A 26,316-nucleotide genomic window follows, 5' to 3' on the forward strand; every position below is an offset into this window, starting at 1 on the left:
GAGTGTCCTTCAACAGGGAAGGGGTTTAGATGGAGTCACAGATTTGAAGGCCAAGATAATGAGTTATGTGTAAGGTTTGTTCAGTTTGAGATGCCTGTGGAACAACAAGATAGAGATGTCCAGGGGGCAGTTAACCACACCTACCTAAAGTTTAGGAGGGTGTCTGGGCTGGAGAGAGAAATCTGGGAATCTTCAGTGTTGTTATGGTTATTGTGTGCCCCCAAAATGCATCAGTTAAAGTTCTAACTCTCAGTACCTCAGAATGTGACTGTATTTGGAGACAGAACATTTAAAGAGGCAGTGGTTTGGTGGTTTAGTCGCTAAGTCATGTCCAACTATTGCAACCCCATGGACTGCAACCTGCCAGGTTCCTCTGTCCATGGGATTTTCTGGGCAAGAACACTGGAGTGGGTTGCCATTTCTTCTCCAGGGGATCTTCCTGACCCAGGGATCGAACCCGGGTCTCCTGCGTTGCAGGCAGATTCTTTACCAACTGAGCTACGAGGGAAGCCCCATTTAAATTTCTGTTATCTAAGCCACTCAGTCTGTGGCCTTTTAGAGCAAACTAATTCAAGCCAGGCTTTCCTGGTGGCTCACACAGTAAAGGATATTCCTGCAATGCAGGAGACCCAGGTTGGGTTGGGAAGACCTCCTGGAGAAGGGAATGGCAATGCACTCCAGTATTCTGGCCTGGAGAATTCCATGGACAGAGGAGCCTGCTTGGCTACAGTGCATGGGCTAGCAAAGAGTCGGACAGGACTGAGAGACAACAGCAATGCAAGCATGTATTGATAGTAGTTGAAGCCATACGGTGTCTGAGATCATCTAGAAATAGAGTGAGAAGAACAATCTGCCTCCACAAGAACTCTGGAGAACACTTACTATCTCTAGGAGCCAGGTGAAGAAGTCCCGCAAAGGGAATGAGAAGAACGCTCGGTGGTGTGGTAGAAGAGTCAGCAAAGCCCGATGCAGAGCCGAGGGAAGAGAAAGTTTCCATGATGGAGGAAGTACTGCAGAGAGGTCGACGAAGACAAAGCCTGAAAATCATTTTGGTGAGTAGAAGGACCTCATGCATGCACTTTAAGAAGAGTAATTCCAGAGGGATGATTTTGTACTGCAGGACAGTGGTCCCCAACATTTTTGGCACCAGGGACTGGTTTCGTGGAATACAATTCCTCCATGGATGAGGTGGAAGGGTAGGCGAGGGGGAGTCAAGGGCGTGGTTTTGAGATGACTCAAGCACATTACATTTGTTGTGCACTTCGGTATTATTGCATCAGCTCCCCCTCAAGGTCATCAGGCATTCGATCTGGCAGGGGTCTGCAGCCTCTGTTACAGGAGACTGAAATGTGAAGGGAGGTTGGGGAAGTTGGGGAAGTGAGACAGGAAACGTTTCTCAAGAAGAATGATTTCCGGTGAAGAAGCATGCTTTATGAAGTCTTGCATGCATGTTGTGTCCAACCCCGTGGACTGTAGCCCACCAAGCTCCTCTGTCTATGGGATTCTCCAGACAAGAATACTGGAGTGGATTGCCATGCCCTTCTCCAGGGGATCTTCCCGACACAGGGATCAAACCCATGTCTCCCTGTGGCTCCTGCATTGTAGGCATATTCTTTACCACTGAGCCATCGGGGAAGCCCTTATAAAGTCTTAGTAAGAAATAATTTCTGATGACTGCATAATTGCCCACCACTTGATGGTATTACTTTTATGTTTGTGTTGATTAGAAATGTTTCCTTATTTATCTATTTACCTATTACTATTTTAAATAACTGTGACAGGGATATTTTAGTTATTTATCTGGCTCAGTCAGGTCTTAGTTGAAGCATGCAGGAGCTTCACTGTATCATGTGAGAACTTTCATTGCAGTGCCGGACACTAGTTGTAGTAAACAGGCTCAGCAGTTGGGGTACATGGGCTTAGTTGGTACAGGGTCAGTAGTTGGGGTACATGGTCTTAGTTGCTCCATGGCATGTGAGGTCTTAGTTCTCTGACCAGGGATTGAACCCCCATCTCCTGCATTGCACAGTGGATTCTTAACCACTGGACCACAAGGCAAGTCCTGACAAAGATATTTAGATAGCCTTTATTTTACACTCAAATCAATTTCTTGAGTTAGATTGCTAGAATTAAAATAGTTGAATCAAGGAGTACAAACATTTTTAAGGTGTTTACTAGAGCCATCAAATTATTATTTAGGAGGGATATACCAATTTATGTCTTCACGTGCAGTGTGAGAGTGTTCCGATTTCATTACATCCTACCCAGAAATGACTTTTGTGATTTTTAAGAGCATCCTTATGTTACCTATGAAAGGGAACTGTGCCTCCCTAGACAGCTGGCTGGTTCTAGGCCTGGGGAGAGGAACGTTCAAGAGGAGCCTGGTACATCTGTGTCAGCACGTGAGGAAATGCTCAAAAAGTGATGGAGGCATGTTAAGTGGACTCAGAAGGCAGCTGGAAGGGGCTCTCACTGAGCAAACTGGGAACAACTTGAGCATCAGAAAGGATGGTGTCAGTAATAAGTTTTAACATGTTAAAGAAATCCTCACAAATTCATACTGATAGTGTTAAAAGATAAACTGAGGCATGTTACAGTTTTTAAGAGTTTATTTGAGTGAGACTTGGTCATCACCAAATGTAAAGTGGTTAAGAGCACCCCATAGAAAGGGGCTAAAGGAAAAGACTTTAATGGAGAAGAGGTGGAGGTAAAGCCAGGAACTTGATTTAATGGGCTAGAGCTTGAGCTAATGGCTTATTCAAGAAAGCCTAGGTGGCTGTTGGTGGTTTTGTCCCTGGGTTTTGAATTCCTAACCTTGAGGCATTAGAGGCTTAGGTTTTGGTTTGCTTACACAGGCTACTAAGGCACTGGAACTGCCTCAGTCTAATGGCTTCCTTATTTAATTCATTTAATATTACTAGTCAATATATAAAAAAAGAAAGACTAAGACTATTTATTTTCAGTACAACTAACACATATAGAGGAATATAAGCATAGTACTGTCATAAGAACAATAGACTCAGCAAGAATTAGAAATATGTGCTCTGATTGTTACCGAAAGGAGTGTGTGGGTCTGACTGCTCGCAGCTCAAAAGCTGATAAGCAAGCCAGGTTAGTGGAAAGGAAACTTTGTTTGTTCAGATGCTGGCAACTGGAGGAGTGGGGGAGGGTGGCAGACATCTGTCCAAAGGCTGACTCCCCCCACCAGCTGCCCCGTCCCCCCCCACCCCCACCCTGGACAAGCAGGGGGTGAGGAGAGCTTTTATAAACAGAGTGGAGGTGGGAGGGGGCGTTGGTGCTACATGCAGAGACAGCATACTCATCTCAAACAGTCATCTTCAAATTCATCATCAGTGGTCTGACCGGCATCATCTTGATTGTTTTAGGGACAAGTAATCTTCAGTTCCAGGGTCCATTTGTTCCCAGTTTGAATTGTGGCGGCTCATGTCCTGGGTCCAGTCTGGTCATCATGCCATTAACTTCTCCACCTGGGGTATCTATAAGACAGTTCATAGGTATCTATGAGACAGCGGTGTCTATAAGACAGCTCCTAGGCATCTGTGGGACAGCGGTGTCTATAAGACAGCTCCTAGGCATCTGTGGGACAGCGGTGTCTATAAGACAGCTCCTAGGCATCTGTGGGACAGCGGTGTCTATAAGACAGCTCCTAGGCATCTGTGGGACAGCGGTGTCTATAAGACAGCTCCTAGGCATCTGTGGGACAGCGGTGTCTATAAGACAGCTCCTAGGCATCTGTGGGACAGCGGTGTCTATAAGACAGCTCCTAGGCATCTGTGGGACAGCGGTGTCTATAAGACAGCTCCTAGGCTCTGATAACCCAGAATACTATCAGAGCCCTTGAGGAAGAACTAAAGGTCCTTGACTGTGCTTAATGAATGCATTATTATTACTTGGGCTCCTTTGACTGCTTTCCTTTGTTTTCACATGTTCTCATTTCTCTGATTAAACTTATTCTTTGACTACCGTTTTCCACAGGCAAGAGGCAGGTAGATGACATGGTGCATGGAGGGTCCTGCTCCGTTTCTTGATGAGTTTTTTTTCTTTTTACTATATATATATATATATATATATAATATTTGAAGGATAATTGATTTACAACTGATGGAGAGTTTTAGAGGAGAATGTTTACACAAATATCTCTCTACAGCTGGAGTTAGTTCTGATGTCTGGAACGAGTTGAGACCCTAAACTGAAGTTTTCCCCCTGCTTTCTGTCTCCTTTTCACAGAAATTAAAGTGTAAGCCAATACATATATTAGACTGCAAGGTTCTTGAGGACATAGACTATGTCCTGTTCACAGTTTTATCCCTCATGCAGAACTAACACATTTTCCATCAAAGTAGTCACTCAAAAAATATTCATCAAATAACTGTTTGCTGTTATTAAGTTCAACCAGGAGGACCTTAGACAGACTTGGCTCTAATGTCCTAGTAGCCTAAGTGAGCAAACCAAAACCAAAGCCTGTAATAACTCGAGGTTAGAAATTTGAAACCAAAGGGTAACCAATTACAGGTAGCCACCTCAGTTCAGTTCAGTCGCTCAGTCGTCTCCGACTCTTTGCGACCCCATGAATCGCAGCACGCCAGGCCTCCCTGTCCATCACCAACTCCCGGAGTTTACCCAAACTCATGCCCATCGAGTCAGTGATGCCATCCAGCCATCTCATCCTCTGTTGCCCCCTTCTCCTCCTGTCCCCCCCCGCCCCCAATCCCTCCCAGCATCAGGGTCTTTTCCAGTGAGTCAACTCTTCACATGAGGTGACCAAAGTACTGGAGTTTCAGCTTCAGCATCAGTCCTTCCAATGAACACCCAGGACTGATCTCCTTTAGGATGGACTGGTTGGATCTCCTTGCAGTCCAAGGGACTCTCAGGAGTCTTCTCCAACACCACAGTTTGCTAGGCTTTCCTAAATAAGGCAACTGCCTAAGCTAGAGTCAATCCATTTTCTTGTGTTGCCTCTTTGTAAGTCTGTCCCCAAATTCCTCTTGCCAGAGTGCTTCGAACCACTTTGCATTTGGTGACACCCCATTCTTGCTCAAATAGACTCTTGAAGGTTTTAATATGCCTCAGTTTATCTTTTACCATGTATGGAGTTTCTTTATTTACTAGGGTCTTAACTGGACTATCCTGTTCATATGATGTCTTGGTCTAATTTATACTGTGTTGTAGGTTTATGAAGTATTAACATCACCAGGCTAGTTACAAGGTGGGGGGGGGGGGTAGTTCTTTTTGCTTCTTTTAAAATGTTTGTTTCTGGAAGGCATAGACATTTACGAGCTGAGGAGGAGTCACTAGAAAAAGAGAGGTTGAAGGTACGGTGCCAACTCCTGTAGGGAAGCAACTTTGTCCTCTAGAACAGCTGCTGCTGCTGCTAAGTCGCTTCAGTCGTGTCTGCCTCTGTGCGACCCCATAGACGGCAGCCTACCAGGCTCCCCCATCCCTGGGATTCTCCAGGCAAGAACACTGGAATGGGTTGCCATTTCCTTCTCCAATGCATGAAAGTGAAAAGTGAAAGTGAAGTCGCTCAGTCATGCCCCACTCTTAGTGACCCCATGGGCTGTAGCCTACCAGGCTCCTCCATCCATGGGATTTTTCAGGCAAGAGTACTGGAGTGGGTTGCCATTGCCTTCTCTGACTCTACTACAAGTTAACCACTAAAGGGATATTACCTCTAAGCTTCTGTGCATGTGTATTCAGTTGTGTCTGACTCTACCGTAATCTGCCAGGCTCCTCTGTCCGTGGGGCTTCTTCAGGCAAGAATACAGGAGTGGGTTGCCATGTCCTCCTCCAGGGGGTCTTCCCTGATCCAGGGATTGAACCTGCGTCTCTTCTGTCACCTGCATTTGCAAGCAGGTTCTTTACCACTAGCACCACCTGGGGAGCCCTGCCTATAAGCTTAAATTATACATAATAACCCATCTCCAGGAACTTTGCCTCCTAGGTAATGAGCATTAGACTAAATTGCCTTTGTTGAGCACACAGGACACAACCCTGACCAGGCACAATGCTGGGAGGAAAAAATTAACACATCCCTTTAGGGGGCTGACTGGAATCTCAAAATGTTTGACTTTACTCCTTTTCCTTTTAGTATAAAAAAATCCTAAATTTTAACTCAGGCAAGATGGTTCTTTGGGGGCACGAGTCTACCATCTTCTTGGTCTGCTGGCTTTCTGAATAAAGTCACTATTTCTTGACCCAACAACTTGTCTCTCCATTTACTGGCCTGTCATGTCGCAGCAGTATGAGCTTGGACCTGGTGACTTCCAAGGGGAGTGACGAGAAGGTGGATTGCCGGCTGGGAGGATTGAACTGGGGAAGAAGAGGCTCTTTTTACTCAGAGGGCAGCAGTCAGGCCGGAGTGGATGTATGCATGTGCATACTAAGTTGTGTTAGACTCTCTGTGACCCCATGGACTGTAGCCTGCCAGGCTCCTCTGTCCAAGGCATTTCCCGAGCAAGAATCCTGGAGTGGGTTGTCATTTCCTTCTCCAGGGGATCTTCCTGACCCAGAGATCAAACCCTGTCTCCTGCATTGGCAGGTGGATTCCTTCCTGCTGCACCACCTGGAAAGAGGTAAGGGTGGATGTGGATGCAGGTAAATGTGGTAGGGGTGGTTAGGTAGTTAGGGATTGCACTGAATAGCTCAGGCTATTCCACTCAGGTAGAATAAGATCTCTTGCTGAGAATAATATAACGGGGGTAGGGGCATGGTGGTGGTGGTGGCTATTGCAGGAGTGAGGAATGGAAGAGGAAGTTGACTCCCAATTCCTAGGGTGATTGCTGAGGCGCTCAGCTGAGGATGGTAACAGATTTATACCGCTACCAGATTTCCATGCTACTCTCCAGTGGCTGCAAAGATCCAACTCAAGGAAAATTGGGTGAGAATTTGCCAAAACTCTTGGGGGAAATAGGCCTGCAGAATTTAACCTCACTTTGGGGTTCATTTCCCTTCTGACTCCTCCTGCCAAGTTCCACATCCTATCAGCAGGACAAAATGATGGGTAATGCAAGCCAGGCTGAGCAAGTCGGGGTTTGGTAACTTTACATGCACCAGTCTTTGCATCACAAAACTTGAATGAAAGAATTAGCTATAGCGCTGACATCACTGGATTAGACACATTGTGCGAACGCTTTACGTACAATGTTTTACCTAACCTTCACAAAATTATCTGTGAAGGCTACTATCATTAGCCCCACTTTACAGATAAGAGGTCTAGAGTCTGAAGAAATTGGTAATTTGTTTAAGATCACGTGACCATCTAGCAGCATCTCTCAAGTCTGATAACAGTGTTCGCTCTAGGCACAAGTGTCAGTCCGTAAGAAAGCTGAGCGCGGTAACATTCAGTTCAGTTCAGTTCAGTCGCTCAGTCGTGTCCCATTCTTTGCGAGCCCATAGACTGCAGCACGCCAGGCTTCCCAGTCCATCACCAACTCCCGGAGTTTACTCAAACTCATGTCCATTGAGTCGGTGATGCCAACCAACCATCTCATCCTCTGTCGTACGAGTGCCCATATTATCGAAAACATACGGTAACCACAGTTCTGCCTGCACCCGTCTGGTGACCCGGCACGCGTGATGCTCACGCGCGCAGTCTCCGTGGCTTCCTCTAGGAAGACAAGCGGCTTAATCTCGGTCAAGGTGTCGAGCACGACTTTATCTGGGCTGGATTCCTTCTGCCTGAGCGTCTGATCCCAACGTCGTGAGGGCGGGGCACGGAGGGCGGAGTCGCCGCCCGAAGAGTTGCGGATTGGAGGGGAGGAGGAACAGGGGGCGGAGCCTTGGGGGGAAGCGAGAAGCCGCCGCAACCATGTAAGCAGCTTTGCTTCCTGCGGCAACCGCCGGCGGCCTGAGTACCGCGGAGCTAGGCTCGTAAACCGCTTTCCTGCGCCTGGACCGGGTGAACCCGAGGCTGGGGTGGAGGGTGGCCCGCGGGGCTGGGGCGGGAGGCGCAGGTAAGGGAGGAACTTGGCGCGCGGCCGGTTGGGCCTAAGTGTGGGGAAGAAGGCAGGTTTAGGAAGCTCTGTGGCCGGAGCGGAGGGGAACTCTGAAGTGAAGGCGGCAGCTGGACTCCACAACTAGGGCTGACGCCGGTCTGCGGCGGAGGCCGGGTGAGGAAGGGCAGAGAACCCGTGCTCCAGTTCAGGCGACTCCCCTGATTCCCCGGCCGCCCCTTGTTTAGCGAGTGGGAAGGGATCCGGCTGGGGCTGTCTTGAAGAGGTTTCCTGGGAAGCATCTGAAGTTCCCTCTCTCCTGTCTTGTCCCGTGTACTTGAACTTATTTCAGAGGTCCCTAGTCCAGTTCCTCCTCTCTCTGATGGGTTAGCTCTGAGCCTGTGTTTCAGAGGTGCATACGTTGACTAGACAAGAAAGTTCCTAATCTACAGAAACGATACCAGTAGTGAGGTTTCAGATAAGTATTTACCTCCTATAGTGCTTGTCTTTGCTCTTTGAGACCTTTCCGTTTGTACCTGTGTCAGGCTCTTGAGGAGAAGACCTGATTGCCCAGTTAGTATTTTCCCCTTGCTTACAACGTTCCCAAAGAGCGGATGAGAATGGAATATTTTTAGGAAATTTGGCGTCTTTATTATTAAGACATTCAAGAGCTATGAGAAATAATAGAATTCTGTATGTCCTTTCTGTTTTTCTGCTGAGTGTATTTATTAAATTATCCTGTACTGATTCAGTGCACATTCTTGTAAAATTACTTCGATATTGACAGGAGAGGTGGTCTTGTTATATTGTAGTGTTTTGTTTCTAATTTATTTGAATCTTGTTTTCTAGCACTCCCAAACTCCCACTGTCAGAATTCTTAGAAAAAATATTCTTGATTTCTTTCTGTTGGATTCGAGTTTGTGACAGAGGTGGGCAGATTAAGTTTCTGTTGAAGAGCAAGACTACTCTCCCATGTCCTCTTTTTCTTCTTTCTGGGAAGAAGACTATGGATAATGTGGTTTTCCTTTAGAAAGCCTCTGTCTGTTGGTATGTCAGTCAAAAATTGAACAAAAAAAAATCTTTGGAGGTGGAAACTAACATTTCTAGTGTTCTACTCTCCTGCATTGTTATATATTTTGAGTATCTTTTTGTTTTTTTTAAAACACTGTACTTAGAAATGACTGAACTGATACTTGGGTTTTTCTGTCTGCTAAAATTTTGATTTGACTGGGGGAGTAGGCTTATTTTCTAAATGTCAATTCCTGACAAGCCTTTTGATAGTGCTTAGTGGATCTGCATATGCAAGTCTGCAAAGGAGAAGAGGCAATGTGTTGGTGATCCATGAGAGAGGTCTTTGAATGAGTAAGTGAATATATCTAGTTACCTCTCAGATAGGAAAGAATCCTAGTTTATGTCACAGTTATTAAGCTACCAGAGAAAGAGTTGTAAGGTAGTTTTCATGGTCGTGATATCAGTATATAATTATTATGATTAACTCTGCATGATTGTATTCTTTTAGAGACTACATTGGTCAGTGTCTTCATGGTAATTTTTATCCTCACATCTCCTAAGTCTAATAAAAGTTTGTATGTGGGTGACTCTTAGGCGTGATGCTGAGACTCTCCAGGAAGGTTGCTTTACTCTGCTCATGTTCCTTGTGTCGGAGCAGAGTGTAGGATGTTCTCTGAGGCCTTCAGGTTATTGCTGTCACAGTATTCTTTCTCTCCAGACCTCTCTTTTTACTTTCTTGAGTTTACACTTGGTCAGTCAATCATCAGCTAATTTCCACCCTTTCTGCAGGAGTGTGGGTTGTGAGGACACTTTAGAAGGACATGTCCTTTCCCTCCTTCCTTCCTCACTCTTCTCCTCCTGTCCCTTCCTCTTCTCCTTCCTCTTTTTCCTCCCCCTACCCCATTCCAATAAATGTTTTTTGCCAAAATTCTTTTTGTCAGTGGTCTTTTTTTTTTTGTTTAATGAACAACTAATTAAATTATTAATCAGGCAACATCCTGAACAGTTAGAATTCAAATAGACCAGAATTGAAAGTCTGTGAAGAGCTACAAAATAATTTTGCTTAAAGACGAATTCTGTGCCTTTTATGGGCAAGCACTCTGCTAAAAGTGCTTCATATACACTATCCCACTTAGTCACAGTATGCCTCAGTTTCCGCTATGTGAAATGAGGATGGTAATATATATCTCACAGGGCTCTTACGTGGGTTTACTCAGCTGAGAAATTTCATAGTCAGAATTTGAAGCCAAGAGTGTATGCCTCCAAAACCATTGCAAACTCGAAATACCTCTTTAATTAAAAGAGAAAATAATTAGATAAAAAATGCTGCCCTTGGGGGGAAAAAAGTAATTCTGGAGTGAAACTTGGCGTCTAGTTACAGTTGCACCACTGAATAGCTATGTGACCCTTGAGAAAGTTGTTTTGGGGTCAGTGTACGTTGGTTGCTTCAGAGATAAAATGTAGTAATAAGGCCAATTCTGTGTTCCAGGAATTTATAGAAATGAAATGAGATGGTAGGTAGGATTTTGAAAGTGAAGAGCATTTTATAAGAGTGTAGTGTCCTTGTAAATATAAGTTTCCAAGCTATAGCATTTTAATGAATTATGCATAGTTCATGGTCTTCTCTTTTATTTGAAGTATTAATCAATATGGCAGAAAATAGACATCTGTGCTTTTCTGTTACCTGCATCTGAGGGTGTTGGTGACAGTCCTTTGGTTGAATTATGATTTTTGGTTATTTAGAAAAAAAAGCACTTTAAGATCTTCATTTTAATGCCTATATGAGTTTAGGTTTAAGGAGAAAAACCAGGCTCCTGTACCTAGGAGGACATGTAATGGGGATCAGCTTGTTGGTTTAGATCGTTCTCATAGCTGATGAGACATAGTTTGAGTTAACTTTTGAAGCTATATAGAAATGTCATTAAGGGATGACTTTTATTTTCCGTTCTTGGAAGTGTTTATTTTTTAATATTTTTTAAAAAAGCAAACACTGGGATAAGTAAAATAAAGCTTTGAAGAATTTGTATGCTTTTGTAAAACCAGTTCCCCCCCATCTCCCCAACTTTAAAGAGCTATTTCTTTTTCAAGGAAAAAAATCTTAGAATGAAAAATATATAAATAAAGTGAAAAATCTTTTTTTCCTTTTTCCCTGTTCACATTTTTTCCTTGCCTTCAAATTTTTAATGCTTTTGGTTTTTTTTTTGTTTGAAACTACAAATACATATATACATAAAATATAAATACCTAAAAATATATTAATTTTGAAAGTGAGATTGACTGTAAACGTTCCTATTTTAGATAACTGAAACTCTTCCTTATGATCTAGACTGCAGCGTTTTCAAGTATTGATTTGGAATGTATGCTGAAGTAGACTTAAGTACTCTGGTTTTCTTAGGTGTGAGTTTTTGAAGTTAGATTTCTAGACATTTAGGCACTGTTTGGAATCAGCCTTTGGGCTTCCTGAGGAACTTACTTTTGCTTATTTCTTTTGTTTATTAGACTCATGAAATGGCCACAGATGATAAGACTTCTCCAACATTGGACTCCGCTAATGACTTACTTCGGTCTCCTACCAGTCCTTCTCATCTCACACACTTTAAACCTCTGACTCCTGATCAGGACGAGCCTGCTTTTAAATCAGCATATAGTTCTTTTGTCAATCTCTTTCGATTTAACAAAGGTAAGAGCTGTTAAAGATCAGACACCCTGCTATCTTGATTCTCTGAAATTCTCTTGTTCAACTTTCATGCTGTGTCTTTACAAGAAAGTGAATATTAACTAGGAAGTAGCCTTCATCATAGATCCATGGGTTTAACTGCATAAGAAAAGAAAGCTAGAGTTTTCTCTTTAATCTTAGTAATTATTGGAATGGGAAGTTGGAATTGAAAACTAAATGTTAAAAGGAGGTTAAAGTTGGCATCATCATTTTTTTTTTTCCTTTGTTAATATATCTGTATTCTTAAGTCCATAGAATGGACTTTGTTCTTTTAGAGGTTAATAGCCAAAAGATTTTAATGAAAGCATTGAAACTAAAGAATCAGCACATGGGAGGAAGGGTTCATATTTTTCAAAAATTAAAAGCTGTCAGCAGGCTTGTTGTTAATCTGTTTAATACATTTAATGATATCAAATGAAAATATGTTTTAAAAATGAACTCTTTTTAAGAAATATGTTTTTTACTCATTAGAGGAGTTAAAAAACATGGTCTACATCTTTTGCTTTGTATTTGACAGTATTGTTTGAAATGTGTTAGAAAGTAATCCCTCTCTTTGAAAGGGGTTTATGGGTTAATAGATTAACTCAGTGGAAGTTTTAATAGTATTAACTGACTTTTATTAGCAGGCATGTTTAAAGCTCTTGTAAAACCTCCCATTAGTCCATCATTTTGAAAACAGTAATCTTTTTTTTTTTTTTTTAAGAAACCTCAACAGCCTTATTTTGAATAATTCTGAATTTATGGAAAAATTAGAAAAATAATACAGAAATTTCTCATATATCCCTACACCCAGTTTTCCCTGTTATTGACATCTTACATTGGTAGAGTACGTTTATTATAATCAGTGAGCCATTATTAACACAGTATTACTCACTGAAGTATGTATTTTATTCATATTTCTCCAGTTTCTGCCTAATGTCCTTTTTGTGTTCCAGGATCCTGTCTAGGTTACATTACATTTACAGTAGTCTTTAAATTTAGACTTCCCTGGTGGCTCAGATGGTAGGGCGTCTGTCTACAATGTGGGAGACCCGGGTTCGATCCCTGGGTGGGGAAGATCTCCTGGAGAAGGAAATGGCAACCCACTCCAGTATTCTTGCCTGGAAAATCCCATGGATGGAGGAGCCTGATAGGCTATAGTCCATGGGGTTGCAAAGAGTTGGACATAACTGAGCGACTTCACTTACTCACTTTTATTTAGCAAATGTTTATTGAGCACCTGCTGTCCACTGGGCACTAGGTTAATAGTCAAGGAATCTATCCCATAAATAAAATAGAATAACAAAAGATCCCAACCTTCATGTGAAGCTTGCATTCTATTTCCATTAATATGCTCAAGAAATTTCTAGTGAAAAGTAAAACAAACTGAAGGTCACATATACCAAGGATGTAATTATTGGCCTGTAATTTTGCCACCTGTTTTGAATTTTTTAACCCTAAGTTTTACTTAGATATGTGATACAAGTATACATTCTTTCCTGAAAAATCTCATCTATTTCCTTTTCTTTGCTGAGCTCTTGAGTCTTAGTTTTTCCAATAATTCCAAGCTTTCCTTTGCTACAGAGAGAGGAGAAGGGGTCCAGGGAGAGCAACAGTCTCTGAGTGGGAGTTGGACCAGCCCTCAGCTCCCTTCAAGGACACAATCTGTGAGATCACCTACACCTTATAAAAAGCAGCTTAATGAGGAGTTCCAGCGTCGATCTTCAGTGTTAGGTATGATACTGTTCGCATTTCATTCCTTTCTGAGTATTAGACGTTTCCCAGTCATTGTGTTTCCCAGGTTGTTTATTGACTTAACTTTTTTGCTATTTGGAATAGTCAGGTACTCTTGAGAATTAATGAAACTTACCTGCATAGTGAAATAATTTGTTGATACCTAAACAGAAGTTCTTAAAACATTTCATTAAACTTTAATTTGGGCTTTCCAAGTGGTGCCTGTTGTAAAGAACCTGCCTACCAATGTAGGAGACATAAGAAACATGGGATGGATCCCTGGGTTGGGAAGATCCCCTGGAGAAGGACATGGCAACCCACTCCAGTATTCTTGCCTGGAGAATCCCAGCGACAGGGGGATCTCCAGGGAATCCTGGTGGGCTACCGTCCATAGGGTTGCAAAGAGTTGGACATGACTGAAGTGACCTAGCAAACAAGAGTTCTTAAACATTTCAGTCAACTTTAATTTGGGCAAGGCAGAAATCTCTTGACTGTTTTTTTTTTTTTTTTTTTTTTGATTAATTACTTGCTTGGGTTTCAGCAGAGGACAGTTTGCAACACCCCCAGGAGAACTCAGGTTAGTTTGAACTTTGTGACTGCTGCATCTGTTCCTGGGGTGGCGTGTAATGCGCTGTGCATGCCGCTGGCTGCAGAAGTCTCTCAGTCCCATCAGTGGGCTGCCACTTGCTCTTGGCTTTCTGTCCTTGTCGGGGTGCAAGCTGTCAGTGTGGCTGGATGAACTGAGCTCCTCCCACCTGTTTGTTCTCCATCCTGGTCTGCTCTCCCGTCATCTCCTTCATTGTTGAGTACAGACTGGGATCAGTGCCTGCATCAAGAGACTAGATAAAGTGAGTTGTTGTATGTTTTATTTCTGTTAGATTATTCACCTCAATGCAATGGTTTGCCTGACTCAAGGTGGTAGGGGAAGGGCAATGAGAGGTGGCATAAGAGTGGGAAAGGGGTACAGCATTGAAAATCAGGTGTCTGTGAACGTCAGATCTTGTCTTATCTGGCCAGTCTTCTCTCCAAGGTCTTCGAGTGACAAGTAGGCAGGCACAAGTAATGGTGGTCAGCAGAAGCAGATTTTATTAATAGCTAGTTGGGACTTGGTTCAGAACCTGCTACCAGTAGGTCAGAGGAGGAGGTGAAGCCGAGCAGAAGGAGAGTTTTTCCCAGAGGACTGGAGCAGAGCTGGCTGCGTCACCTCTGCAGGTTTCCCAGGGCAGAGGGCCCTAGCCTGGGTTATGTCAGCTGTTGGGTAGGAAGAATCAGAAGGAAGGAAGGGGGAGAGGGAGAAGTGAGTTCCTTACTCCACATGGATGGAAGGAAGAGACTATCCCTAATCTGACTTTGAACCTTACAACTCCTTAACTCTTGAACCCGGTCCGGAGTGTCACTCCTATCTTTGTTAAGGGAACTCTTCTGACTATATCCTATACTGAATTAAGCATAGGATTTCTTCGTTTATAAAATTGAGGAGTTAGACTAGAATCTAGTTTTTAGCGGTTACAAACTGACAGCTTACCAAACCTTGTCTTGTTATTTTGATAAGCTTGAATTTAAATATTGCTAGGTAGAACCTATGATGTCTGGTTTGCTGCATTCCTTACAGTCTTTTCTCTGTCCCCTTGATTCTCTGATTCTTCCTTAGCTGCTCGAGGCATTTGAGTTTGATGAGCCTGGGACTGTTTGGCCAGTCTAGTTCCTTTTCCTATTAAAGGACTGTGATTCCACAATTTACCAGCTCTGTGACCCTGGGAAGTCATTGGATTTTCTATTAAGAATATTCATTTTACAAGAGAAGCAGCTGAGATGATTGCTTGAGGGCAGAACCAGATTTTCTCTCCTTTTTCTTTCATCCTCATCCATGTTGAAGCCATCACCTGTTGTTTCTAGGAATAGTCTTGCTCCTGCTTTTTCAATGGATGATGCTATTTGTGTTCTCTTATACTCCTAAGTGGCTATACGCAAGGGGCTTTGCAGTTAATTATTTCCCGTGCATGGGACCACAGCTTTACTGTTCTAACAGCTTCATCTGTCTTTCCTTTTGTAGTTCATAAATCATGGAGAGTTGGTTTATCACAAACCAGTTGGTTTATCGAGCAGTTTTGTCATTCTAATACATATACATTTTTATTCTGGTAATAACATATCTGCTGAGATTAAGGTATTTATAGAAAGATAAAGTTTTCAGTTTTGTAACGTAAGTGCCATTTAAATAATTATTCCCATAATTAATATTGTTGAAAATTCTTCATCAGTTTAGATTTAAATATTAACTTCCCGTTTCTTTGTAGTCTTTTCTTTGCCACTCAGCCAAAACAAAGAACATTTAAAGGAAATGTAACAAATAGTGAGTTTGGGAAAGATTTAGAGAGGGCCTTGCCGTAGGTTATGAGGTTAATGAAATTAAGCTAATAGCAATGTTCATCCGTTTTGTCAGGCCACCTCTGCTTCATCCTTAGGTTTAGAAACTGCTGGAGTCAGGGATAGGTAGAAACCTCAGTTGTAATCTTGCTCTGAAATAAGGAAGTAACGTATGAAAGCTTTGGTGGGCATAGCCCATTCTGGCCACAAAATGAGTGTAGGCCTGTTTTCTTATTGACAGGACTGGCTTCAAGAGCTGTTTCAAGAGCAAGTGATTCCTTCTTGCTTGGAGCTGGAGGGGAGGGGAGGTGGCAGGGAAGGGTAGGGTTGGAGCTCTAGCAATTCTTTGGTAAAGAGAAGTCTTCTTGGACATTGGTGAAGGGAAGTCTATGCGTAAATTACCATCCTGGGTGTTCTGAAGTCTGTCAGACTCTGAGGTTGGCTATTAAATTCTTTGCTAATGATCTGCAACACAAGCCTTTGGTTTTGTGATCTGTAGGCCTAGCCGAACTGTTCAGCTTGTTGCTGAACCTGATTACTGTGGAGACTAGGCTAGGATAACTCACTGGTATTGCTTTTCCTTCTGCTAAATTTCTAGCAGAAATTTATTCTGACTTAGGACTGAAGGGCCCAAGAAATCACTAATGAGTTTTGTGCTGTGTTAAGTGATGCTCCCATCCAGGCCTCAGAATCATCAGTGGTCTCAGACAGTGCTGTCTCAGTCCTCATTTGCTTGTGAAGCAGTGTTTTACACTTTCAACTGCCTCTTACCCTTACAAAGACTAGTTTTAACTCTCAGGCTGTGTCACTGGCTGGGAGAATGTAAGTATATGCTAAAAGTTACAAGCACTTTGCATTGATACTATTAAAGTAGTTTTTTGTTTTGTAATCCTGACTCAGACACCAGAAGGAAGGCAGAACCTACTTTTGGAGGTCATGACCCTCGCACAGCTGTTCAGCTTCGAAGCCTCAGCACAGTATTAAAACGCCTCAAGGAAATCATGGAGGGGAAGAGCCAGGTATTGTCTAGATTCTTTAGATTACTTATTAAGCACTGATATGGGGATCATGCAGTGCTCACTGAAAATGGTACGATGCCACTTTAAAGAAAGTTTGGTTAATGCTTACTCCAACTGTAGACAGCAGATTTTTACTCATATATTCCTTATTTTAATTTATCAAATTTTTTTTCTTTTTATGGGTTGTGCTTTTTGTGCTCTATGTAAAAAATGTTTTTCTAACCAGGGGCAGTAAAAAATGAACCATGGGAGACTATCTTCCATGGTTTCTTCAAGAAGCTTTATTATTGATGTGAAGGTACATGGATCAAGATTCTTTTTTTTCCCCCCATGGATGTCCAGTTGGACCCAGTACCATTGTCTTTTTTTAAAGACCGTCCCTCACTGATTGCATTACAGACTTTATCGTAAGTCTGCATACTCGTGTGAGGGTGTGCCAGGCTCTTCTCTTCCTTGCACAGCTCCACTTTTCCTTACACTAATACTTTGTCTAAAATCACTGTAGGTTTAGAATAAATCTTAATGACAGACATTGTAAGACCTTCAGCTTATTCTTCTTTTAAGATTGCCTTGGTTGGTCCTCTTGAACTTTTTCATTCCCGTGTGAATTTTAAGAAATAGCTTGTTAATTTCTGCAAAAGAAATTTTCTAGGATTTTGACTAGCACTGTATTTGCCTTTGCATTTTGATAAATCAGTGTTTTCAGGAAGCCTTCACACATTTTTATTGTTGCAGGATAGTGACCTGAAGCAATACTGGATGCCAGATAGCCAGTGTAAAGAGTGCTATGACTGTAATGAGAAGTTTACCACTTTCAGGCGCAGACACCACTGCCGGCTGTGTGGGCAGATTTTCTGCAGTCGTTGCTGCAATCAAGAAATCCCTGGAAAATTTATGGGTTATACAGGTAAATGAGCTTTATTGACAACTTTACAATTTTTAAAGGTCATAGCAATAAAATAGTTAAAATAGGGGACCCATGTTAAGTCATTTTTTATTTTGGACTTTATGTGTGAGACGGGAGAACAAACACGAAGGAGCACGACTTTGCTCTAAAGGACTTTGTGGTCCAATAAGAAAGTAGATGGAGATGTTCATAAATAACAAGAATAGAAGACTGTGTCACAGATGGTAGTGAAAAACCACGGCACCATTCATGTTTTTTAGGCAGGATGGTTAGAGTGATGGTTAGAGTGGTTTATGTTACCGTGAGAGTTTTTGTTTTACAAAATACAAATTTTGTATTTTATGTATACAAAATATATACAGATATATATTCCTTAACACTATGCTCTAGCAAATTGCATTTACTCATATTCTTTCCCGAACTTTAGTAATATAGAAATTGAAAATTATTTATTGAAGCAGAAGAAAATTAAGCAGTGGTGTGTGTAGTGATTAGGGAGTGGAAGGTGTGCGGAAGTTACCAAAAAGAGAGCATTCTCAGTATTTCTCTCATGTTATTGTTATTATCATGTAAATCTTCCTTGTGGCCTTATTCACTGAAAATTTCTTTTTAAACCTAAACTGCTTCAGAGTTCAGACCCCAATTATCTTTCATCCAAATTATGTCTACAGCCTTTTAAAGTTTTTTTTACCTTTAATTTTTCCCTACTTCAGATTCTTTTTTCATAGTCTAGTCAGTGTCCTGTTAAATGCCAGTTTGTTCATGTCAAAGTATTTCCCCTGCCTAATACCCTTTCAGAGCTCCCATTACTCTTTGGGTAAAATCTTGTCTTTTTAATGTGGTTGATGTCTCAGTTGCCTAGGGCTCTCTTAGCAAAATACCACAAACTGAGTGGCTTAGAATAAACAGAAATTTGTTGTCTCACTATTCTGGAGGCCAGAACTACCATAATTGCCCTTACTCCACAGGTCAGGGAACAAATGTAGGGGTTTTGCTATTTGCTGAGAATGTCTATTCCAGTTACATATTTTAGAGCTGAGATATAACCACTGCTGGCTTCGGGGACCTGTTGAACCCACGATAGGAAGGACTGGAGCTGTAACTCTGTGGGTCATGACCTCTGTAAGCCCCTGCTGACTTGAAACCATAGTAGTGTTTTCTTAGTTTTAACTAAGTTAAAACTTAGTTAAGAAAACTAAGTTTTCTTAGTTTAACAGTTTCTTAGTATTAGTGTCAGTTCAGAGCCAAAGTCCAGTAATCCCCTAAAAGTTTGATTATTACCTTTTTCTCAGTGCAGTCACTCTGGTAAAAGGCTATAGGTCCTCAGAGGAGACCTTGTACAAAGATTAACAGTATATATTTTTTGGCAGTGAAGTGGATTCCTACCTCAAGGTGACCCAGCATCCATTCAAAGGACTCTGGGCCTGAGAATTTGTTGAGGGGTCATGACTCATTTTGATTCAAGATAGACTCTTATTGTCTTGATCTAGAATGGTTTTTCTTATACAAATCCAGTAAGAATTTAGAATACTGCCCATTTCCTTTAGGAACACCATAGTCAGAGGTGTCACAGATCTCTGTATGTGTTATACTGTTCTGGTTACCGCTTTGACTTTGATATCCATTCCTGCTAACCTTGTCTTTTGAGATTAAGTGCCACCACCCTGCCCCTGCCAACCTGGGATCCAGTGGGCCCAATGCATTTAGGTTTTCCAGTTCAACACCCACAGTTCCATGATAATTCCTGCAGAGAGAGGTGACCACAAAACTCTACAGGGGATGCCGGTGCTTCCCTTACATAGTCATAGTGACTATGTGCCCTCATAGTCAGGGTGACAGGTATGTGCCCTGGGTCCTCCTGGGGCAAGTGAGCAGATCTTACCTGGTAAATCTGCTCTTAGCAGACTCTCTCAGCCTTTGGATCCCTTCCTTTAGAGCATTCCACAGGCCTTCAAATTATTGGATGAGATGCATCCACATTATTGAGGGTAATCTACTTAAAGTCACAGGTTGTAAATGTGAATCACATCTTAAAAAAAACCCTTCACGGAAACAACTGGACTGTTGTTGGACCAACTCATCAGTCTTGCCAAGTTGACACATAAAATTGACCATTGCAGTTGGCATAATAGATTCTGAACACAAAGGCCTATTGTGACCCTGAATACCTAGACTACTTAGGCATGTAGAAATAGATCAGTGGATGTTATTATTGTTAATGGTAGTAGCAGTGTTGTCTCTGGGTCTGCCCTGCAACTTTTGGATTGTATGTGTCTGTTGTCTCCAGTGAACTGAGGGGCTGTGTCTTGTCAGCCTTTTCACCACCTCATGTAATTTTTTTTTTTTTTTTACTGCTCTATAGGCCCTTGCTGGTGAGGATTCTCCATGAAATGAAAACTTTTCTGGTCAAGCTTGGCTCCCTTAATTGACCTGATCATTTTCATTCTAATAGCTGACTGATTAAGGGAGATTTTCTTTACAGTGTAAGAACCAAGCCTTTGTTGTGGCAACTTAAATACTTTTCTGCAGGAAGTAATTTTATCTCTTTTCCGAAATTCAGCCTTGGTCAGCTAGTGGTGGTATGTCCTCCACTTATTTATCCTGGGCTAGAGTTCAGTTTTTTTTTGGTGGGGGGAAGAGGTTTGGGGTTGGTGGTGGTTCATGATTGGAGACATTTTTCTTTAGATTTGTCTGTTGAATTGTGTTAGAAATGAGTAACCCAACAAGTGATATCTAATTTTGCTTAAAATACATATATAATATAATAAAATGGAGTACTATAAAATAGTTGTCTTAAAATAAAAAATAAGACCATATATTATCCTTCATAGTAATTATGATAAAAACCCAGTACAGTTGACTTCTAGAAGTCTTTTGTTCCGTGTCACTTCAGTTTTCTACTGTTAATGGTAAAAAGAAGGTAGAATTGTTATGTAACATGTTATTAGTAAAGTTTAATTATCTTACCTCCTTTTTTAGTATGCTAAAATGTTATAGAATCACACAAAAAATTGTTACAGAAGAACAGGGTAGAAATGAAACTTATATTTGGGTAGGACTGCTTCCAGGGGAAAAAAACACTTAAAATTATTAAGTAACCTTATTATCTTCCCAAGAATATTTCATTTCCATCCTAACTTTTACCATGAGAATTTCCTTTATAGTTCTCCCGACCCATATTTCTTATTGTCTGTAAGCCAGTTTTGTTTGTTTTTAAACAGTTTTTGAAACTGTGCCCCCTTGTGGAGGTCAATCTTTATGACTTCACATAAAGAACTAAATAACATTTTCCTCCTTCCTTGTTACCAAGGTACAAAGTGTTCCTTCTATTTGTGTTGGTTTAATATATTCAACTAAAATTTTTTCCTTGAACCTCCTGTCTTTGATAGAGTCCCTTACTTCATTTCTATAACCTTGAGAAATACTCTTTTAGCAGAGTTTTCTAGTACATTGAATCATATTTTCTTAAGTTGTTATAAATATTTGCAGTAATTTGGGTGGCTGGATGAATTTATCATTATTTTTGTTTTTATTTAAAAAATTTTTTATTATTTTATACGGTAAATACTTACTTACCCACATATTTGCTCTTCCTGTTGCTGTTCTTGAAGTACAGTTGCTTTATAAGGTTATATTGGTTCCTACTGTACAATGAAGTGAATCAGTTATATGTAGACATATATCCCCTCCCTCTTAAACCATCCCCTTTAGTTTTAAAATATATAACAGAGTTAACAAAGTTACTTCACTTTTAAAAAGAGGTCTTGTTTGGTAGTCTTTACTTGAAGATGGTTCCCTGTTATTAGATTAACTATTAAGCCAAGGGTTTAATGGTTCTGGTAAGTAGATATGTTAGTTATCGTCTAATAAGTTTTCTTCTTCTTTTTTTTTTCCTCCTAGGGGACCTCCGAGCCTGTACATACTGTAGAAAAATAGCCTTAAGTTATGCTCATTCCACAGACAGTAATTCCATTGGTGAAGACTTGAATGCTCTTTCAGACTCCGCTTCCTCTGTGTCTGTACTTGATCCGAGTGAACCCCGTACACCTGTGGGGAGTAGAAAAGCCAGCCGCAACATATTTTTGGAGGATGATTTTGCCTGGCAAAGGTATAGTCACTTACATATCTGCAGTGCTATTCCACTTGGTTGTGGGGACTAAGAATAAAATATTTGAACTCAGGATTTCTACCCCAGAGCACTTCTGTTTTGTATATGTGATTGAAGAGTTCTATAAGTTGTTCATTCCGCCAGGTTTATTGTTTTACTGCCATCTGTTATACTTAATAAGCAGGGCTTCCCTGTGGCTCAGCGGCAAAGAATACATCTGCTTGCAATGTAGGAGATGCAGGAGATGTGGGTTTGATCCTTGGGTTGGGAAAATCCCCTGTAAGAGGAAATGGCAACTCACTCCAGTATTCTTGCCTGGGAAATTCCATGGACAGAGGAGCCTGGTGGGCTACAGCCCAGGGGGTCACAAAGATTCCAGGCTTGAAAGGTGGTGTGGTGATAAAAGGATCTACCTGTAATGCAGGAGATGCAAGAGACGCGAGTTTGACCGCTGGATCGGGAAGATTCTCTGGAGTAGGAAGTGGCAACCCACTCCAGTGTTCTTGCCTGGAAAATTTCATGGACAGAGGAGCCTGTTGGGCTATAGTCCGTAGGGTCTCAAAGAGTCAGACATAACTGAGCACGCACGCACACACACATACACACACATCCTCACACATACACACTTAATAAACTTCCTTTATTGATCTTTTGATGTTGTTATCCTGGAGACAAAAATTATCCTATTTCTATCTCAATTGAAAGAAGAAAATAAGAATGACCCATAAGCTCATTATTGCAGAAAAACAACCTGCTTTTAAATGTTACAGCACTCTATTGAAATTGGATTTGCCTGTAACTCTCTTAAATCGTCTCAGTATATTCCTATTTTCTTTCTAGTTTAATTCATCCAGATTCTTCAAACACCGCTCTTTCAACAAGACTTGTATCTGTTCAAGAGGATGCTGGGAAATCTCCTGCTCGAAATAGGTGAACTGCCAAATGAAAACACTGTGTTCTGTGCCTGTTATGTCTGGTTTTTCTTTTTTACAGTATTGAACTAACATAAAATGGATAGGATTGATTTTTGTACTTTTTCTTTGCTCTAGAAGCCGAGTTAAATTCCCGTTTCCTTTTAGCTAGTCGGCTGTCACTTGCATTCTCACAGTGGCCCTTTTCTACTCTTCTTTGCTGTCTTCAACCCTACTTTCTTCTGACTTATTAGCATATGACTTCACTTTTCAACTGCAGAGCAAAAAGGGGAGATGACAGAAGGGGACAACCTCAACTCTTAGCATCAGTTACCTACTTGATTACATTTGGAGCTCATTCATTCCTCTTCACCTTGCTTCTCCATTTGTATTCTGCTTGTCATCCCTTATTCTTTCTTATTCAGTTCAGTTCAGTTAGGTCGCTCAGTCATGTCCGACTCTTTGCAATCCCATGAACAGCACGCCAGGCCTGCCTGTCCATCATCATCTCCCGAAGTCCACCCAAACGCATGTCCATCGAGTCGGTGATGCCATCCAACCATCCCATCCTCTGTCGTCCCCTTCTCTGCCTGCCCTCAATCTTTCCCAGCATCAGGGTCTTTTCCAGTAAGTCAACTCTTCACATGAGGTGGCCAAAGTATTTGAGTTTCAGCTTCAACATCAGTCCTTCCAATGAACACCCAGGACTGATCTCCTTTAAGATGGACTGGTTGGATCTCCTTGCAGTCCAAGGGACTCTCAAGACTCTTCTCTAACACCACAGTTCAAAAGCATCAGTTCTTTGGTGCTCAGCTTTCTTTATAGTTCTACTCTCACATCCATACATGACCACTGGAAAAACCATAGCCTTGACTAGACGGACTTTTGTTGACAAAGTAATGTCTCTGCTGTCTAGATTGGTCATAATTTTTCTTCCAAGGAGTAAGCATCTTTTAATTTCATGGCTGCAATCACCATCCACAGTGATTTCAGAGCCCAGAAAAATAAAGTCAGCCACTGTTTCCCCGTCTATTTTCCTTGAAGTAACGGGACTAGATGCCATGATCTTAGTTTTCTGAATGTTGAGCTTTAAGTCAACTTTTTCACCCTCCTCTTTCACTTTCATCAAGAGGCTCTTTAGTTCTTCTTCACTTTCTGCCATAAGGGTGGTGTCATCTGCATATCTGAGGTTATTGATATTTCTGGCAATCTTGATTCCAGCTTGTGCTTCCTCCAGCCCAGTGTTTCTCATAGTGTACTCTGCATATAAGTTAAATAAGTAGGGTGACAATATACAGCTTTGACGTACTCCTTTTCCTATGTGGAACCAGTTTTGTTCCATGTCCAGTTCTAACTGTTGCTTCCTGACCAGCATACTGATTTCTCAGGAGGCAGGTCAGGTGGTCTGGTATTCCCATCTCTTTCAGAATTTTCCACAGTTTATTGTGATCCACACAGTCAAATGCTTTGGCATAGTCAATAAAGCAGAAATAGATGTTTTTCTGGAACTCTCTCACTTTTTTGATGATCCAGCAGATGTTGGCAATTTGATCTCTGGTTCCTCTGCCTTTTCTAAAACCAGCTGGAACGTTCATCTGAAAGTTCATGTTCACGTAGTGCTGAAGCCTGACTTGGGGAATTTTCAGCATTACTTTACTAGCATGTGAGATGAGTGCAACTGTGCAGTAGTTTGAGCATTCTTTGGCATTCCCTTTCTTTAGGATTGGAATGAAAACTGACCTTTTCCAGTCCTGTGGCCACTGCTGAGTGTTCCAAATTTGCTGGCATATTGAGTGCAGCACTTTCACAGCATCATCTTTTAGGATCTGAAATAGCTCAACTGGAATTTCATCACCTCCACTAGCTTTGTTTGTAGTGATGCTTTCTAGGGCCCACTTGACTTCATATTGCAGGATGTCTGGCTCTAGGTGAGTGATCACACCATTGTGATTATCTGGGTCATGAAGATCTTTTTTGTACTGTTCTTCTGTGTATTCTTGCCACCTCTTCTTAATATCTTCTGCTTCTGTTAGGTCCACACCATTTCTGTCATTTATTGAGCCCATCTTTGCATGAAATGTTCCCTTGGTATCTCTAATTTTCTTGAAGAGATCTCTAGTCTGTCCCATTCTATTGTATTCCTCTATTTCTTTGCATTGATCGCTGAGGAAGGCTTTCTTAACTCTCCTTGCTGTTCTTTGGAACTCTGCATTCAAATGGGTATATCTTTCCTTTTCTCCTTGGCTTTTCGCTTCTCTTCTTTTCACAGCTATTTGTAAGGCCTCCTCAGAGAGCCATTTTGCTTTTTTTTGCATTTCTTTTTCTTGGGAATGGTCTTGATTCCTGTCTTCTGTACAATGTCACAAACCTCCGTCCATAGTTCATCAGGCACTCTATCAGATCTAGTCCCTTAAATCTTACTTCTCACTTCCACTGTATAATCATAAGGGATTTGAATTAGGTCAAACCTGAATGGTCTAGTGGTTTTCTCCACTTTCTTCAATTTCAGTCTGAATTTGGCAATAAGATGTTCATGATTTGAGCCACAGTCAGCTCCCGGTCTTGTTTTTGCTGACTGTATAGAGCTTCTCCATCTTTGGCTGCAAAGAATATAATCAGTCTGATTTTGGCGTCACTCATCTGGTGATGTCCATGTCTTCTCTTGTGTTGTTGGAAGAGGGTGTTTGCTATGACCAGTGCGTTCTCTTGGCAGAACTCTATTAGCCTTTGCCCTGCTCCATTCTGTACTCCTCAAGTCCAAATTTCTTTGTTACTCCAGGTGTTTCTTGACTTCCTACTTTTGCATTCCAGTCCCCTATAATGAAAAGGACATCTTTTTTGGGTGTTAGTTCTAGAAGGTCTTGTAGGTCTTCATGGAACTGTTCAACTTCAGCTTCTTCAGCGTTACTGGTCGGGGCATAGAGTTGGATTACTGTGATATTGAAAGGATCATTCTTATTTGTCACCATATTAATGTTCCTTATCTTCCACTTCTCTCTGCTGACTCTTTACTATCTGCATTTAAACAAATTGAGGTCTTACCTATTAAAAAGAAACAAACAAATCCCCTTCCTTTGTGTTTTGCCTATAGTTTTCTGTATTCTCAATATATTTTCTTAGCCAAATTCCTTGAAATAGTTGGCTTATAATTGTTCTGTCACTGCTCATTTCCTTTTCAACCTGCTAGAATTGTACTAACATCCACATCTCTCCCTGAAAACACACTTTCAATTATTACGAAGTTAATTGGTGAGCAAGTTGTTTTAAACCTGAAGGAATAGGCATCTGACTCACCATGGTTTATTTTCAGCAAGTAATTGATAAGTGCCTGCAAACTAGGTATTTGTTGTACAGCAGTGAATCAGACAGAAGTTTAAAGCTCACAAAAGCCTAAGGAGTAGGGGAGGAGGTTGAAATTTTGAATAGCATGCTCAGTGAGGACCTCACAGAGAGGGTGATGTCTGAGCAAAGACTTGAGGATGTGGGAGAGTAACCCATGCGGACATTTTACAGGGCAGTTTACCAAGCAGGCCGGGAGCAGCTGGCTTCCGAGGGGAGAGATGCCTGGCAGGGAGTAACTGGGAGTCCTGTGTAGCAGCAGTGGAACCTGTT

At 41.6% G+C, this 26,316-nt stretch overlaps 1 protein-coding gene across 12 annotated transcripts in view; it reads left to right on the forward strand.

Annotated features, from left to right (window-relative positions):
• Positions 1–7,773: 7,773 nt before the first annotated feature.
• Positions 7,774–26,316, forward strand: part of PIKFYVE (phosphoinositide kinase, FYVE-type zinc finger containing) — a 76,878-nt gene continuing 58,335 nt past the window's right edge. For 6 of the 12 annotated variants that reach the window (XM_070458548.1, XM_070458555.1, XM_070458556.1 and 3 more), the window contains exons 1-8: positions 7,984–9,314; positions 11,463–11,643; positions 13,243–13,392; positions 13,934–13,969; positions 16,660–16,778; positions 17,514–17,685; positions 21,586–21,793; positions 22,634–22,723. In XM_070458548.1, the coding sequence (XP_070314649.1) occupies positions 11,472–11,643; positions 13,243–13,392; positions 13,934–13,969; positions 16,660–16,778; positions 17,514–17,685; positions 21,586–21,793; positions 22,634–22,723 (947 nt within the window). In that variant the 5' untranslated portion in view covers positions 7,984–9,314; positions 11,463–11,471. The other 6 variants (XM_070458550.1, XM_070458549.1, XM_070458551.1 and 3 more) reach the window with 6 other exon arrangements.

This window comes from Odocoileus virginianus, chromosome 30, assembly GCF_023699985.2.
Source record: "Odocoileus virginianus isolate 20LAN1187 ecotype Illinois chromosome 30, Ovbor_1.2, whole genome shotgun sequence".
Taxonomy (NCBI): Eukaryota; Metazoa; Chordata; class Mammalia; order Artiodactyla; family Cervidae; genus Odocoileus; species Odocoileus virginianus.